The sequence below is a fragment of the Drosophila willistoni genome, chromosome 3R (assembly GCF_018902025.1).
Source record: "Drosophila willistoni isolate 14030-0811.24 chromosome 3R, UCI_dwil_1.1, whole genome shotgun sequence".
NCBI classification, from domain to species: Eukaryota; Metazoa; Arthropoda; class Insecta; order Diptera; family Drosophilidae; genus Drosophila; species Drosophila willistoni.
Genome location: NC_061086.1, coordinates 4249319 through 4266668, shown reverse-complemented (window position 1 = coordinate 4266668; position 17350 = coordinate 4249319). Strand labels below are relative to the sequence as shown.

The 17350-nt window shown below is 38.1% G+C and overlaps 1 protein-coding gene and 1 long non-coding RNA gene across 5 annotated transcripts in view; one reads left to right on the top strand and one right to left on the bottom strand.

The window, feature by feature from the left end:
- The window catches only part of LOC6650303 (dystrophin), a 141700-nt gene that overhangs the window by 80785 nt on the left and 43565 nt on the right, over positions 1-17350 (bottom strand). For 2 of the 4 annotated variants that reach the window (XM_002072801.4, XM_023180895.2), the window contains exon 1: positions 4978-7797. The exons of the other annotated variants lie outside the window; for them this stretch is intronic. In XM_002072801.4, coding sequence (XP_002072837.2) covers positions 4978-7797 — 2820 coding nt within the window. Of the gene's footprint in view, positions 1-4977; positions 7798-17350 lie in introns of those variants that run through there. 4 annotated transcript variants of the gene reach the window in all.
- On the top strand, positions 15154-15937 carry LOC124459926. The gene is made up of 2 exons (XR_006953878.1): positions 15154-15248; positions 15542-15937. It is a non-coding gene; the product is annotated as an uncharacterized LOC124459926 (long non-coding RNA).

Here is a 17350-nt window from a genome sequence, read left to right as displayed (position 1 = left end):
TTTTGGCTTTTAATCAAAAGCAGCAAACACTGTTTACACTAGACTACAGGAAATATGGATATAAGAAATCAACAGTGCTATTAAGTGAAACTTCTGAAAAACGAATCATGAGATCGTGAAACGAAAATGGGATTAGAAATGTTTCGATAGCGAAAATATGATACCAAATAAGCAGTTACAGACAGAGGTTTCATTTTCGAGCTATTTTAAGGTTTTAGAATACTTTCTTCTAATAGTGTAACTCAGATTGTCCTGAAATTGAAGCTGAAATGAAATATTTTACTAGATATTCTTGTGCAGAATAACGAATCAAGTTAAGGTTGTAGCGGACAACTATCTTAAAGGAATAATGCTTGGGTAGATGGAAATTTTGTTGCCTAGTGTAATTAACCGCAGTGTCCAACCGAGTCATTAAAATGTTACTTTTCGGTTTTCACGCCTCTACACCTGATATATACACACACATATATAAATACAACCACACACACACACACACGCCTACAACACTGACGACCACAAAATTGCATTTATTAATTTGAATTGCCACCAAGGAAAGTGAATACACTCATATTCATACCCATAATCATAGCTATAGTGTGTTAGTTTTGTTGCTTGTTATTGGCCCTGAGCTAATTAAAATAAATGGCATCTGACAATAGCTGTCAATGGTCATCGGCCTGCAAAATGTCAAATAGGTTTGACTCTGGTCTGGGGGTCCATGGTCATTTTACAGTTCATTTGCTGCCCACAGGACGAGACAAGGGAATTGCTGTTGCCTACTTTTATGGGCGGGTGGTGTAGCTTGTCAGCATTGTTGTAGTTGCCGTTGCTGTTGTTTACATAATTACTTTGTAATGCGAATGCTGCGTTTCCGTTTGCCCAGCCCCGAAAATGCATTTACTTTGCACATGCCTAGCTGCCTCTCATTTCAATGCGTAATTGTTGACAATTGCATTATGAGAAGCATACTTCAGGGAGCAGCCAAATAAAACAGAATTCGACTGTTAACTAAATATATGCAATATCCATAAACAGCCACCATTTAATCATAAATAAATTTTATTTTAAAATCAAAATCGTAAACAAACTTAACAAACAAATGCAATCTAAAGATTTATTTTAATTGCATAACCCAATTATTTGATTACTTTTGGCAACTTTTTTGATTGATATCAAAACGGAGATCGAGGATTTTGAAAAAACCTAGAAAAGGGATAAAACTATGTTTTTTAAGTCAGTGAACCCGAGTCGGCAATAAAAATGAAGTAAGTAAGTCGTCTCTCCGACTTAGCTATACCATACGCCAGTAAAACAACTATTTAAAATTTATAATAACAAATGCATTTACGTATTTTTAAAAAATTCTGTTCACATGCTTTTTACAAGCATATCTCAGAATATCGCTCACACAAGCATACTCGCGCCGCCACTATCCAACGGCTAACTCCGGTCGTATGGAAAAACGTTTATATGCATAACTTCCCTATTTTTAGTCTGATTTTGATCAAATTTGGTATTCAGCTGGATATTTATATCAAGTGTCAAAATCTTTACACATACAAAGTGTGCGCATTTACGTAGCAAATATACATACCAAATATGGTACGCTTTTTATACTATACACCCATAGGGTGAAATGGTATATTAAAGTCGCCAAAACATATGTAACAGGCAGAAGGAAGCATCTCCGACCCCACAAAGTATATATATTCTTGACCAGGATCAACAACCGAGTCGATCTAGCCATGTCCGTCCGTCCGTCCGTATGAACACCTAGATCTCGGAGACTATAAGAGCTAGATGCTATTATGCAGTCTCGTGTAGTATGTACAGTTATCGAGTTTGTTTAAAATTTTTGCCACGCCCCCTTTTGCCACCAGAATTTACATAAAACTGTTTTTCTTAAAAAGTATAACAGATAGAGACATCAAATTTGGTTTATATACTCGTTTAGTTAGCGCGCAGAAAATAATTGTTCCAACTTTTGGCCACGCCCCCTTCCGCCCAGGGAATTTACATAAAACAGATTTTTTACTTTAAAACTATGAAAGCTACCGACATAAAATTTGGTATGTAAGCTAGCCTAATAGATGCGCAGATATTGACTATTTAAAAATGTTGCCACGCCCATTTCCGCCCCCGCAAATGAAACAAAACTGATTTTCTCGAAAACTAACAAAGCTAAAGTCACCAAATTTAGTATGTATATTGGCTTAGTATGCGCGCAGAATACATATATTTTAATATGTTGCCACGCCCACTTCCGCCTCCATAATTTAGCAAAAACCGACTGTCTCTTGCAATTTTTTGACCATCGCGATCAAATTTGGCAGACTAATTAATCTTATCTATTTATATCAAACTACTACCAAATTTGATTAAAATCGGACTAGAAACATGCAAAATATACGTAAGAACGTATTTTGCTACGCGATCCATAAGGGCAGAATTGGCCGTTGGCTAATGGCGGCGCTAGAGTGCTCGTGTGTTTGTAGAGTAAAAGATAGCATATGGTATGAGGCATGTTAAAACAATTTAATAGACATACATTTGGTGTTCGAAATTCTAAATATTTGTTTCACCTTGTGTATGGTATACCCAAGTCGGCGAGACGACTTACTTACTTCATTTTAAATTGCGGGGGCGGAAAAGGGCGTGGCAGAAATTTGAAATAAACTCGATCACTTTACAAACTACACGAGCCTACATACCGAGTTTAGGGGCTCTATCTCTTATAGTCTCCGAGATCTAGGCGTTCATACGGATGGACAGACGGACATGGCTAGATCGACTTGGCTGTCGATACTGATCAAGAATATATATACTGTTTGGGGTCGGAAAAGCTTCTTTCTGCCTGTTACATACATTTTAGCGACTTTAATATACCATTTCACCCTAGGGGGGTATTTTATAAAAAGTGTAAATTAATTTAGCTAACGATCAAATTTTGGCAAAATATTAATTTTCTGGTACACATTTTATTGACCAACATTAGTCATCAATGAACTGAGCTGAAATGACACTGGACACAGGCAATATCCAGCGGCCATCCATCGGTCGTCAACAATTTTTCTTACTTATCTATGTTGGCTCAGAAAGCTTTGAGGAAAATTTAGTTGAAAAGCTATCAAGTCAGTTAATGACCCAGAAGACATGGGAACCTATCAATTTTCTTAAAATTAGCAGGACCAGGCAAAAGCATTGGCAATTAATTTTCATTTTGTGGTTTTACAACGTCAACTCAACTAAACTCACTCTCAGATAAGATCAAAAATTGAAATTTTAATCAAATTTCGCACACACACACACACTATGACACGCCTTCTTCCCTAGTGGATGATGATGATAACATTAAGGATGAACTGTAATCTGGGCGGTGTAAAGGCCATAAAACTTGACACAAGCCACAACTGAAGCCAGAGACGATGCAATCAAGCGGCAAGTCACGAAAATTCCCAAAAGTAGCTAATCAGTGAGCATATCATGACAACCCAGAGAGACAGAGATAGAGAGAAAACTGGTGAACTGGCGAACTGTTCTCCTTCTGTCACTTGTCTGACATATGAAATTTTAGCAATGTCCCTTTCCTCCTTCTACTCCTCTTACTTCTCTATTGTTGCTCACTTGCAATTTAAATCAGTAAAGGTAATTTTGTACAATCTAGCCTATGAGCCTGAAAGGAAATGTCATGTCATGGTAATAACCCTTTTACCACATACGACTATAATATATATGCTATGCATACACGAGGGGTGTTTGAAAACTTATTAGTTAGCTAAGGAAGCCTGTTCTGAAGCTGGTCAACTCTTTTGTTTTGTTAACAGAATTAAATATAGACGTCAGCGATAAAATCCTTTGGTACTTATTCCAAGATTATGCGTGTATATTTCTGTTGCCCCTACATAAATCAGCTGCCCTTTTCTGCTCGTGCCTGGCAATGCCTTTGCATAACAATAAAGTTTGAAACAAAAGGGAAAGATTCGAAAAACGACGTATGTATATTTAGGAATTGTTAGGATTTAAATATGATACTAATAACGCCCATCCTTACTTTCTTTAAAAATTGTCCACAGAACACTCTTCAAGCTGGAAAAATTATGTTTTTAAGTACATTCCAATAAACGTCGAAATCAAAATTCCTCCTAATAATGGCCTTAAAGTGCAGAAAACATATTCGTCAAAATTCAGAAATCGATTCAATAGGAAATGAAGCGCCTATGGAGAATTAATAGAGTCATGAAAAATATACATACAAAATATTATTCTCTTCAAAGGTATAACATTAAAAGATTAAATTCCTAATTAAAAGATTTTTCGACATTATCAAAAATTTTCTCTACTTGGCCAACTCTTTGGCCACACCTCGCTTGGATATATACCATTTACTCCTGGCACATAGTCAAGCTGGGCATAAAACAATATTGTTAATGACGATAGCGAGCAAATTCTAATTGTGGTTAGCCTGGCCCAAGCCAAGGATTGGAATTGCGAATGGGGTTTGGGATGTGTCTTTCCCTTTTTGGCTTATCAGTTCATTTTATGACTGTGGCATAATTAAAATTTTGTGCCCCTTTGTCTTTATGTCTATCTGTCTGTCTATTTAGCTGGCTGGTGGGTTGGCTTTGTGTGGAGTGTGAACGTGCTTGTTGGCAAAATCAGTGTGTGAGGCTAATGAAATCTGTTCCTTTGGGATGTGTGTCTGTATCTTTAAATGTATCTATATATGTGTGTGGTATAATAGTGGGGGAGTGTGTGTGGTTAAAGATAAATTGCCATTGTAGTTCAAGAAAGAGAAAACTTACTTTTGGTTATAGAAAGAGAGTATTGGGTTGAGAATTTTCTGAAACATACCTGTAAAAGAAATTGAAAATAAAAAGAAATACGTATTAAAACCACGAGTTTATATATAAGGAGGGAAAGTAAATAATTCTTTTTGATCACACCATCTGACTTAAGCTAAAGCGGTAAATTAATTACCTGACTTAAGCGATCCTGACTATCAATGATATCGATAAACAAACGCATGCGATCGTCCAAGATTTGAAAACCGTTTCGAGGTTGTAGCAATAGATTCTGCACAGCTTCTCGTATGCTTCCTGGAGTGGTGCTACAGGAGCTACTGTCGTCGCTATTGAAACCGTTTTGTTGCTGTTGAAAGGATTGCTGGTGATGCTGTTGTTGTTGGTATTGCTGTTGGTGTTGTTGCTGTTGCTGCTGTTGATGCTGTTGCAATTTCAATTGCAAGGAATGTTGACGCAATGCCTCTGAACACTTACGCAAATAATCATAGGAACCTTTTGATTTGTACTTATCGGCCATGGCTTGAAAACTATCCAATATCTCATTGAAATCGGTCAGCAGCGGGGCAGTCGATGGTGTTGTTGTGGCACTCGAAGGTGTCGTCACCGAACCGAGGGAACTATTTGATTTACTCATTACCATTTGGCCATGCTGTTGCAATAGTTTGGGTGATGAGCCACCATTGTACGGAGAACTTGTGATGACCCTTAGCTCGGTTGTTAGGGAACCGTTTATTCCCCCACCGGCTGCCAGAGTCTTCAAGCTACCCGAACTGGCTGAACTGGTCACTTTGCTAGGACTGAGAGCCTGCAGGTCTTCACTCATTAGACGTAAATTATCGGAAATTTGATGAAAACTTTCTGAGGTGACCAGTGAGTGTTCATGTTGCTCTAATTTACCGGCCGTACCCTGCGGCAGGACACTACTTTTGGGTCTTCTTCGTGTGGGTAAAGCATTATTTGTCGAACCACCACCAGGTACCCCTGCACCACTGGCACCACCATTCGCTCCTGCGCCACCACTACCACCACCACCTGGTGTACCCGAAGTGACATCTGGCATTTGCAAAGGCTTCGATATAAATGAATCTAGCGTCTGGGAATTGGTCATCTTTGGTTTGGTTTCGTTTTCAGGGATCTTATTCGATCGTATTGCATCTAGAAATTGTCTCAATTGATCTGAAGGTGTTTGCGTCTCAGCTCTTTCCTCTACAGTTGGCTTTTCTACTGCTGCCGCTACCGTTTGATTGCTGTTTCGTTTAAGAGTTGCTGTTGATGGTTTGACTATCACATCATCGGGCATATGTTGCTGATATTCCTGCCTCATGCTACTGCGAATATTGTCGAGAAATAAGCGCAATTGATTCGAAGGAGTTTGAGCCTCGGTCGCCTGAGTTGTTGAGAGTGATGCCAGAGACTTACTTACTATTTCCGGCGATATCATGTTGGGCTGGAAACTATTATTATTATTATTATTATTATTATTATTATTATTCGAAGAAGATATGTTGGCAGCTGTTGTTGGTGTAAGTAAATTTAGATTCGTTTGACTTTGCTTGGCCAGTTGTTGCTGGCGTTTCAATTCTGATAGCAATTTCGCCTGTTCGGAATATTTTCTCACACTTTCGGTTATAGTTCTCAGTTGTTCGGAATACGCTCGCAATTGATGCTCCAAATACGCCTGATCGGGACCAGGAGGAGCTGCATAACTCAAGGGTCTAACTTGATCGTTAAGTTTGCCATTCGCATCGATTATGTCTCCTTGGCTTGCTCCATGATAACTAATCGAATGTCTTAGGTTTTGTATGGGATTTCCTGTTGCTGTTGTTGTAGTTGCTGCAGTTGAAGGTGCTGCTGATATAATGTTATCCGCACTATTGCTCTTCTTTGGACTCTTTTGGCGGCTCAATGTGCCGTTGCCATTGTTATTGCCATTTGGAAAACGTCTCAGTGGTATGGGAGGAGCCTCGGAACCATTGTGAAATCGATCCAAACTGCGTGGTCTTGGTGCTCCGTTGCCATTCAGTTGACCATTTATATGGGATTGCTGTTGCTGCTGTTGCAGTTGTTGCTGCTGCTGCTGTTGCTGGAGTGTTGGTCTCGGTGTACTCTGCGATCTTCGAGGAACTAGAGGAGCTACAGTCGCTGGTGATGTTGATGTTGCTGCTGAAGGCTTGCGATGCATGGGAATAGGTGGTGCTGGTTGACCATTGGTTGGGCTTTGCCTATATTGTTGAAATAATGCCGCATATATTGATTCTTTATCTGTGGACGATGAGCCTGCTGCTGCTGCTGTTGCTGTTGCTGCCGAGACGGCATTGCGTAGTTGTTGCTGCTGACGTGACAACTGCAATAAACGCTGTTGCTGCTGGGCATTGTAGTCCACAAAACTGGAACGCATACCACTGGTTGGTGAGAAGGTGGAGGAGGGATTAGAGCTGGCCACAGCTATGCTATGGGGTCGCTGTTTGAGTCCACGCAAACGTGAGGGTTCCGCATATTCGGGCATTTCATAGTTGCCAGATATTGTTGCTGATGTTGCAGCAGAGGCTGTTGACGTTGCTACTGGTGTTGCTTCTGTGGGCGAGGGGCTGTTGAGAAACGGATTGTTACCCTTCAGGGCAATGGGTGTAGCTGCTCCTGGTATTCCAGTACTCGGCAACATGCTGGTCAGCTGCGGCGGTGGTCCAGGTGAGGATTGTAGCGACTGCTGTTGCTGTTGCTGTTGGTGGTGCTGTGTACTGCCTGGATACAACAATGATTCGCTAATGTGCAGATCCAATTCATTGGCATTCGGCTTAGCGTAAATGGTGTTTGTGCGTGTTGGGGGAGTGGCAGCTGCTGGATAACCGGTAATTCGAAAACCATTCATGCTGGCCAACGGTTGTTGATGAGGCTGAATCTGATGTTGCTGATATTGTTGGTGTTGTTGCTGCTGTCGTTGTTGTCGTTCTTGTTGTTGTTGTTGTGCACTCTTTGCCGTTATTGTCGTGGTCATGGCGTGTGCTTCTTTATTTTGGTTACCAATAAATTCTTTCGCTCTTTTAATCAATCAATCACTCTCTCAATTTATCATTCACTTTTTCTTTAGTTTTACTTTTATTTGTTTCTATTGCAACAATTTGTGCAATTAGTCAAATATTTAAAACAATTTTTTTGAAGATATATTTAAGAAAACCAAATACTTATAAAAAAATGTTGAGTGCTTTTAAAGAAATTGAAGCTATCGATTTAATCGAATTGGGTTAATCGGTTTTATCTATCTTTATACAAAAGTTGAGTTCATTGAAATGTTTAAAAAGATATCTCTTGGGAATATCGAAATCATTGAACTAATCCAGTGGGATATCTCGATTAGCAAAAATGTTGAATAATTTTATTTAATCTGTTTTTCTAAATCGTCATCTTAACCAAAATTGATATTTCCGATTTCTTTGTATCTATTCTTTCTCTCGAAGTATTTATAAATTCAAATATTCTTGGAAAGACAATTTATATTATAGCCCAAATCACCATCGTTAGCAAATAAACATTATCTATTGCGCCATGTGCTCACTTCAAATTCGCATCTCGCTTCGCATTCGTATCCCTATACTGCATTTTCGTATGCTAATAGCAACTTGTGTAGAAGGCAAGAAGCGAATCAAAGATTCTATCCAGACATAACATGAATTTATTTGCTAATACTTGTATATACATATATATTTTACATTGAGAATAATAACGGAGCAATTTGTACAAGAAGATGAAAATCTAAAGTGACCCGACCAATTCATTGCCAACTTCAAATGCAGAAATGCAAATTGCCATTCGAAGAAGAACGTGAGATGTGAGACGTGAGAGCGAGTACAAATAATCACCTGAATAATGCTTAAAATATATCCTTTAAGCGGAAACCAGAAACCAGGGCAAGACTTGAGACGAGGAAGAGACAGGGAGAGTTTCTGTCAAGAAAATGTTAAAGCCCTAATTTGAGTTTGTTCGTGGTTTATGGTTTGCTTTGACAAAACTATTTCTGACAAACTCTACAATAGATGTGGGTGTGTGTCTATGTATGTGTGTGTGTTTGTTAGTTTTCCACTGAATGTGTTAACGAAAACAAAACAAAAGAAACAACAACAACAGCAATCTAAGCAAGGCATTTTCCTGCCCATAAAGGCAAATGAGCGATCCAAAGTAACTAAAAGGGACAATGTAACATGCACGCACAAGGCTCCAGGCACTGCGGTTGGTTGATTTAGCTTAACAAACGGCAACAACACCAACTCCCAGTATAAACATAAATATTTAATAAAAAATGCGCATAAATTATAAAATATACGAATTCAGAGTTGGAGAGAAATATGAAAATAAACAAATGAATGTTGCAGCTAGAGAGAAAGAGAGAGACAGTGAGTGGGGGGTGATGGGGGAAACACGAAATAAGATATGAGGGATAAGAGTTGAAAGTGTCTGTGTGTGTGTATCTGTATTTGTGGGTATCTGTGTGTTACATGTGCCATGAGGGAAATACGCGCGAACATGTAACAAATACTTGCAAAAGACATCAAGTAACCTAGGCAGAGGGCAAGGGAATAAAGAGTGAACAGAAACTCAGAGTCAGAGAGAGAGAGAGTGAGAGAGAAAGAACGACATGTGCCGAGTGAGCAGATTAATTTACATGGCGACTGTGATGAGATATGAGCCCAGAGCATTTTACACTCAACAAAATTTAAAGTGCATCGATTTCAAAATCAATTTATTACAATTAACCCGCTAAGTATTCTTCCTTGGTCTGAAAAAATGTTCTTTTCATTCTAAACGACAACTTTTTAAATTTCTTTAACGGGTTTTCAATTTTAAGATTTTCATTTCATTTAACAGTAACAGTAAAAGTACTTAGTTAAAGAAAAGGCTTCTGAATTTCTTTTCGAATTAGAAAGTTCATATCTTAAGAGTTATCATTGTTAGGCCCTTCAACTCTGAATAACTTGATCCATGATGGGTTAGTGATTTATATATTTGCAGGCATAAGTCCGATAAGTATTTCCATCATTACACATGTTTAACGTTTGTAATAACTTACTTTGTTTCTCGAAAACTTGAATACATATTTTTATTTCTTTTTAATTTAAGTACCGATTTGGATTATAAACATGGATCAGACCATGTGTAAATCTAACCTTCCTTTGATTCGTAAACCTAGATCTGGTTCGTTCATTTCATCAAACATTATTAATCTTAGTTCGATTTTGGTTTGCCATTGACTTTTTCAATATTCTCTTATATCATCATGCTTAAACTCATGGCAAAAGTAAAATTTGCTGAAATGATTTTTGAACTAATATATTTACTTTGCTTTAGCACAAATGTGTAGAAGTTTTAATACTTGTGTAAATTTGATGTGAAAATTATTTAACATTTCTTATCATCACTGATCAACTTAATTGGAATTTGTCTTTGTGGAATTCGTTATATGAGAATTTATTTGCTTAATTTATGCATAATAGTTTAGAATAAGGCAAACATGGAGAAGCATTTTGGTCTGTGTACACATGAGATGCAGCCCGAAAGGAGCAAAGGACCATTGCCTGGGTGCACTTTGTCAACTCGTCATGCTCAGCTGTCTGCTACGTGCCCAGCTGTCTAGCTATGCCACTGACTTCGTCTCCAGCTCTATCTCTGTCTGTTGTGGTTTATGACTAGGGAACTCATCTCAAACAGAGTAAGAGGGAGAGAGATGCTGACTCTGATGATGATGATGAGTGTGTCACTGTGCCATGAGGCGAGGTCCATATGTGTGTCTGTGTGTTTGTGTTTTGGGGTGAAGAAGAATGTGGGGAGATGGGCAAAAGTAACTTGTATCAACACTTTAGCACATGCAAAAAGAGAGAGAATGAGAGTGGGTGAACTTAAGAGTCCCACTTTATGTACCTGGTTATACCTGCTGACCCTCAGAGCATTGCCCCTTAAAAGCAGGCAACGAAAATTTGCCATCTTATGTCTTGGCATATTTAGGTTAGATTCTTCTTCTCACAGTTTTTCTGTCTACCCAACAAGCACCCAGCCATCCTCTTTATACTTCTCTCGTCTCGCACTCGCACTCGCTTTCTACTCATTAGAAATTCCAGCTAAGATTTGCAAAAGCTTTTGAATTTTCCTAATGAACATAACTCAGAGCGAAAACTCAGCCAACAACTGGCAGAGCGAGCAAGAGAGATAGAGAGCGAGAAACAGAACTTTACGGATTTTGTTTTGTTTAAGTTGAAAATTAATGACAGCATATTTACTTGTGGTTGCAGCTGAGACTTCTTCTCTGCACACTCACAAATATATGTATATAGACCAAAACATAGCTATCGAGAGAGAGGAAACCAAAAGAGGAATAGAAAGAAAAGCATCTGTTGACCACTCAACTTTAAAATAGATTAACAAAAATTAATGTTATTTCCAGAATTCTAGATCCAGTTTGAAAATTAAATAAGATATCCTGTCATTGTCATGGGGCTCAACTCCCTGTCGCATTTTGGGTGTGTTTGTGCTTGATGATTCTAGGAATTTCTCTCTTTCTCTCACTAACTGGCTAGAAATTTGATTTCGTTTTGCAGAAACTGAGAGTGTAGAAGACAATCAGTCATGGCTTCTCTTAAGCAAGGCTTTACTTAAGCGTATTCTAAATAATAACTTGTAAGGAAAAGTGGAAATGGTATACAGAAGGAAAAATTCAATTTAAGATGTAGCCTGTAGAGAATAGTGATCAGCGGAATATCTTTCATTTATTAGGCACTAAGTATATGAAATTCTAAATAAAAAAAAAATAGTTGATATTTTTTAAATTTAAATTAGTTCTGCAAACTATTTAACAAAAACTTTAAAAGCGTGTTCTTTCCAACTACTTAAATAAATAATCGATTCTCGTCTCATTGTTAGTTGCAGTTGAACTTAAATATGCAATGGAATTTAAAATTCAATCTCAACATTGTGTAACCACATCTTGCGCTAATAAAATACACCATAAATTAATTAAAAGACAACAAATTACATACACACACACACAACAAACACGCGCAAACTCACACTCACATAAACACACACACGGGCACACAACCTCATTCAATGATTTTCAATTAATGTTAAAACCCAATCAGCAGCCATTACAACAAGAACTACAATATGAACTAAGGACCAACAAGGATACGAACAACGATATCAACCTGACCACAAGAAAATGAGAGGAGAAACAAAAAAATGAAAACGAAAGCAAATCCCCAAAGCTCAATGCTAGTTTTTCATTCTCTTTCGACTCTATCGACTTGGAAAAAAGGATAAAAAGAGAGCAAGAAACAGCAAACAAGTATAACAAATGAAGAATCTCCTTACCCCTAGGCCCCACCGCATATCCTTGTGCCCCTTTATCGTGTCATGTTTTACAAGTAGCAACACTAAACAAATAGACATGATAAATTAAAAAAGCAAAAAGAATGAAAAGCAAATAACGCGAACCAGAAGAAAGACAGACAGAGGGAAAGAGAGAAAAGATTACACAGTGACGGCAAAAGTAGGCGTGGCAACGACGGCAACGGTCGATGTGTGTTAAGTGGCATACCCCAAAGGCGTCAAGAGGCGCACACGCAGGATAAATAACAAAACGACACTGATAGAAAGCAGAAATGTTGAGCACAAGAAGGTAGGATAACGCAATGAGAGAGTATAAGAAAGGGCAAGGAGAGATGGGATGTTTGTTTAAGAGTTTCAGCAGGTGTTGGCGCGTTTGAAATGCGAGCGATTTGCAATTTGCATAGGTCCTTCAGTCACATTTCCACCTCTTCTTCTCTCTATCTCTTTCTTTGAAAATGTAAAGTGAGCTTTCTTAGGGTTGTCAATCTCAGGTAAAGCCAGTTGACTCAAGATCTCAGGATCCTAATAGATAGGATACTTTACCTAAAATGCTTTGAAAACACAGTTTATGTTTCAGGAGGTTTTTAAAAATCAAGCTGAAGCGCATCCTCTATTCTCTGATTGCGTTTTCAGCACCCACAAGCAAGTAATTAGTCGTCTATCAGTTTAACTGCTAATTTGCAATCACCTGACAACCCTATTACTTTGCTATACATCAACATGGCACCTACGAGAAAGGACTTCTAGCCACCCACCACACCACCACTCTTTGCCGAGACTCCTGTCTGGCCAATAGACATGACCAACATGGCCAATGCGCGCAAAAGGCAAATACGCAGCCAAGTGAGAAATGAAGACGAGTTAGTTAAGGTAGGAATTTGCTGTTCCCTTACATTCCCTAGTACATCTCTCTTAGCCCAGGAATATCCCTTCGCCAGGAATGGCCATGTGGTGTCTGTGTGTGTGGGACGACAGCATAAATCAGTTGGTTGGGTGGAGGTTAAGGTGGAAAAATAGAAGAAATACAAAAAAAAAAAAGAATGTAAAGAAGCAGAGATAAAAGACAAACTAGCCAGAGAGATGGAAAACCAAACCAGAAGAGAAAAAGGAGTCCTACTCCTAGCCCCTTTGTGAGCCATCACGAACACCGAGCTCACAAACACACACACATAGATAGATAGATAGATAGACACCAAACACTAATTGAAAAGCAAGGTAGAATTAATGGCTAGGGAAATGTAAGCGACCCGAAAAAAACTTTACCAAACTAAAAGAGAGGGACATAAGGGAGGACCTAACTGGAGACAAGCGTCTGTGATGGGAAAAAATAACCCCAAAGTAAAACTGAAACGTAACGGTACTTAAGTTAGCCAATTAGAAGTGAATCTAAGCAAAAGAGGATGAGAAAAAAAGAACGAAAAGACTGCTGCTAGAGTCTTTGGCCTAGCATCTGGACGGAATGAATGCGAAATAAGATTTACGCCCTATACCAGTTTGTGAGACAATTTCATTGCCAACAAAGTAATTGGGCGAGAAGGAGTGTGATGGAAACAACTAAACGAAAACCGAACATAAACAATATGGCTAAAGACGACTTTAACTTAAAGTTTCTAATCCGGCTAAAAGCAATTTTGAAGATGGCATTTAATCCCTTGACATGTCATTGATATGCTTTTTGTTCACTCATTCCAAATCTCATTTCTAAAGCTTTGTTTTATGACATGTTACCCAGAAACACAGACAGAGCTAGAGACAGAGTCTGAACATTAGATGAAGGTGTGAAAATGAAGAGGTGTGCGGGTTATAAATATAAAATGAAACGACCGTTAAGAATGGTGCCAGCAAATTGCCTACTTAAATTTTTGTGGCTATCCGTTGAAAGATTTTCTCTTTAATTTTGCTAAAAGGCAATTAGAGTAGCAGAACGCAACAAAAAATACTCGTATATCTTTTGCCAGTAAATTATGGGAATTTGCCCTCAAGGCACTATTAAAAACAAGATAGACTAAGAAAAAACCTCTCCCCATTATTCAAAAGTTATATAATTTTTGAATGATTACTTTAAGAAATAGCAATAACAATATTTAATAATCGTAATCATTTCTAGTTATGGGAAAACCTTAGAACATTTTTTTTATGCCCAATGAAACCCTTTTTTCTTTTTACTTTTTTATTCATGTAATTTATTTATGAACCTTTTGTAAAGTGCCTTCGCCTCGTTTTTTCAAGGACTGTGGACATTAAAACTCGATTATTTCTCTCATAAAAGTTCAGAGGGCAAACGTGCCAGGAAAGCAAATGGTGGGCAAATCAACTTAAAGTCGAAAGGAAAAAGTTTTTCTTTTTATTTTTCATATAAACATAAACTCCGCATTATTGAACTTTAACTATTTATAAGAACTGAACTGAACTTCAGTTTCAACTCGAAGCAACACCTAATTGAGGCAGGCAGGGAAAACTTTACTTCCCTTTTTCTGTCGGCCATGCAATTTTCACGCTCGAAAACTTTTTCGTTTTTCCGTATTACAAACGAAATTACAATAAGGTAATTGAATTTCAACAAATCGTTAAACAGTTGGCAGCATAAGGATGGGGCATTTCGCTGCGAAATTAATTCAATTCGCTAACAATAATAATTTGCACAATAAAAACAAGCAAACAATTGACGTAAAAACTTTGCTGGTCCCTGAGATTTAATCACACACACACACACACACAAAATGGCAGTGGCAATGGCATTTCTCTATTCTCTTTTGTTGGCTACTGCTGTTGATGGCTTAGCAGCAGAAACTTGTTCCTTGTTGTTGTTGTTCTTGCCTTAAAATTAATGAATTTGTTATGCAAAATTGACAACTGCAACAACAAGAGCATGAAGTAGAAGACCAACAACAGAACTGTGGCAAACAATTAAGCTACGAATCTGTCAGGTAGAATCATGAAATTTATTCCTCAGTTAGTTAGTTAGTTTGCCAACAACTTTGACCCGTTCAATGACAATTGTTTTACAGTTTAGTTACAACATTTTTTCCCCAGCTTTCTCTTCAAGTTTTCATTTGGCATGCAAAATACGTAGTAAGTTTTTTTTTTGGGGGGGGGGTTAAAGTAAACTAAAGTTCAATGTGGCGTATACGCAATATCATCAAAACCAATACCAAATAAGCATACGACAAGTTACAAGTTGCTTTTTTCTTTCCTTTTCGTTGCTTTTCTTTTACTTTTGTCCGTTTTTCCATATCCTCAGGCACGTTTCGAGCAAGAGACAGAGGTGGGAGGAGAGCACACTTTATTTTTATATCGCAAGCCATACAACAATGTCTTGTACAACACTTAAATCCCAATTCGTTTTTTCTTTTTTTTGGGTGCAGGAATCACAGCAGCAGCAACACCCTTGGGTAAGACATGGAGAGGGACACTTACTTAGCATGCATGTATGGATATTTTATTGATACGGCAGTCTGAGTAAAAGTGTGAGTGCTGCCGCCGTTGGGCGAATGCGGCCCGTGTTGTTGGTTGGTTTGGTCAAAATGGGATTGTTGTATGTTGTTGGCGAGGCTTTTAATGCGTTTTGCCAGGAGCACACCAAAAGGATATATGAGCATGTATGTAGCAGCAGGATCAGCAAGAACAAGATGGCAAACAAGTCACATGGAAATCCCTTTGAGTTTCACATGGGTCTACAGTTTTTGTTCCTTGGCAATTTTCACACTTGTTCGGGCATTTTGCTTTTTTCCAAAAAATAAAAATACATATATACAGATATACATATATATATTTGCTTTTATGAAAATTATATTTGACCTTTATGAACTTTACTCGGGGGAGGGTATCTAACATTCATCACTTGTGATGTAATTTAATGCCTTTGCATGGTTTTTGCTCATTTCAGGCGTCAGGCTTATTCATTCATCTTCTTTGAATGGGATTTCGTAGGAGCGACATCAGTCCCTTTCCGATCCGGCTACCCTTTGCCTCCCTTCGTTCTGGGCCTTTTCAACAATCAATAAAATTCAAGTTGCAAAAAGTCAGGCCAGCTGCCACCAGCCGTAAGGTCCGTTCTCTGGTTTCTCTCTTTTTTTTATTCCCTCCGTCTATAGATATATATTGAATGTCAGGATATTTTTGCAAATGCCGCCTGATTAATGACGCAATAATTGTTGCCACACGTTGCAAAAACACACTCAAAGAGCGAGAGAGAGGGATAAAGAGGAAAAGAGAAAGAGAGAGAGAGAGGAAGACAAAGAGGGAAGGAGCCGAAAAAAGGCCCAACAGAAGTATTTAAGTTTGGTTTTCAGCTTAAACAAAGTATTAAAAAATTGACTCTTGTCTACCAACAACAACAACTTTGGAAAAAAGGATCAATGACTTGGTCCGGCGGTCGTTCAATCGTATCCTTGTTGCTGAACGATTTGATAGGATTATTATCGTGTTAGCCGCTCTTTTGGCATTTGATTTTGTGGAAAGCTTTTGACGTTCCGTTTCGTTCCGTTCAATTTGCTAAATTGCTTGAATGGAAATTTCAACTACTTGACTGCTTTTCCTCTTACTCCATTCCCCCTGCCCCACTGCCTTCCCTCCCTAGTTAAGGTTAGGTCTTCTAATGATGATTTATTTTTCGGTTGCTTAGCTTAAGGGTGGCCCTTGAATTGCTTGCTTAATTGTTAGAGGGAAACGAAAACGAAGTGCTGAAGCAGCAAGTGGAGTGAGTTGCTGGCATTTCGACTTTGTAATGAATTTCAATTGGTCAATGATTAGTTTAAATGGCAGTTTAAATGATTTTCAGATTGAATTTATTGAAAGGCATGATGAAAATAATTTGGTGAATGTAGAACATTAGAAATTTGTCATGGTAAACAAATTGAAAATGAGCATTGGAAAATGCATCTTTTAATGATACTGAACGAATTTTCACCAGAAAAACTATCGCAACACTTCTTTAAAGCTAAAGCTCAATTTAAAATTGAAAACATTTTCAGAAAAATGGATAGAATTGAGAGTTGCTAGTATAAGAGTTTATTTAAATGTCGCCTTTTCTTAGACTTAGCTTTATACTAAAATCCAAAAAGGAAAATGTAAGAAAAAACAAATCTCTAGAAAGTGAGCAGCAGATGCATAAACAAAGAATAATTAACAAAGGATGAGAAAAAGAATATGGAGACTAAAAAGGAGCAAATGAA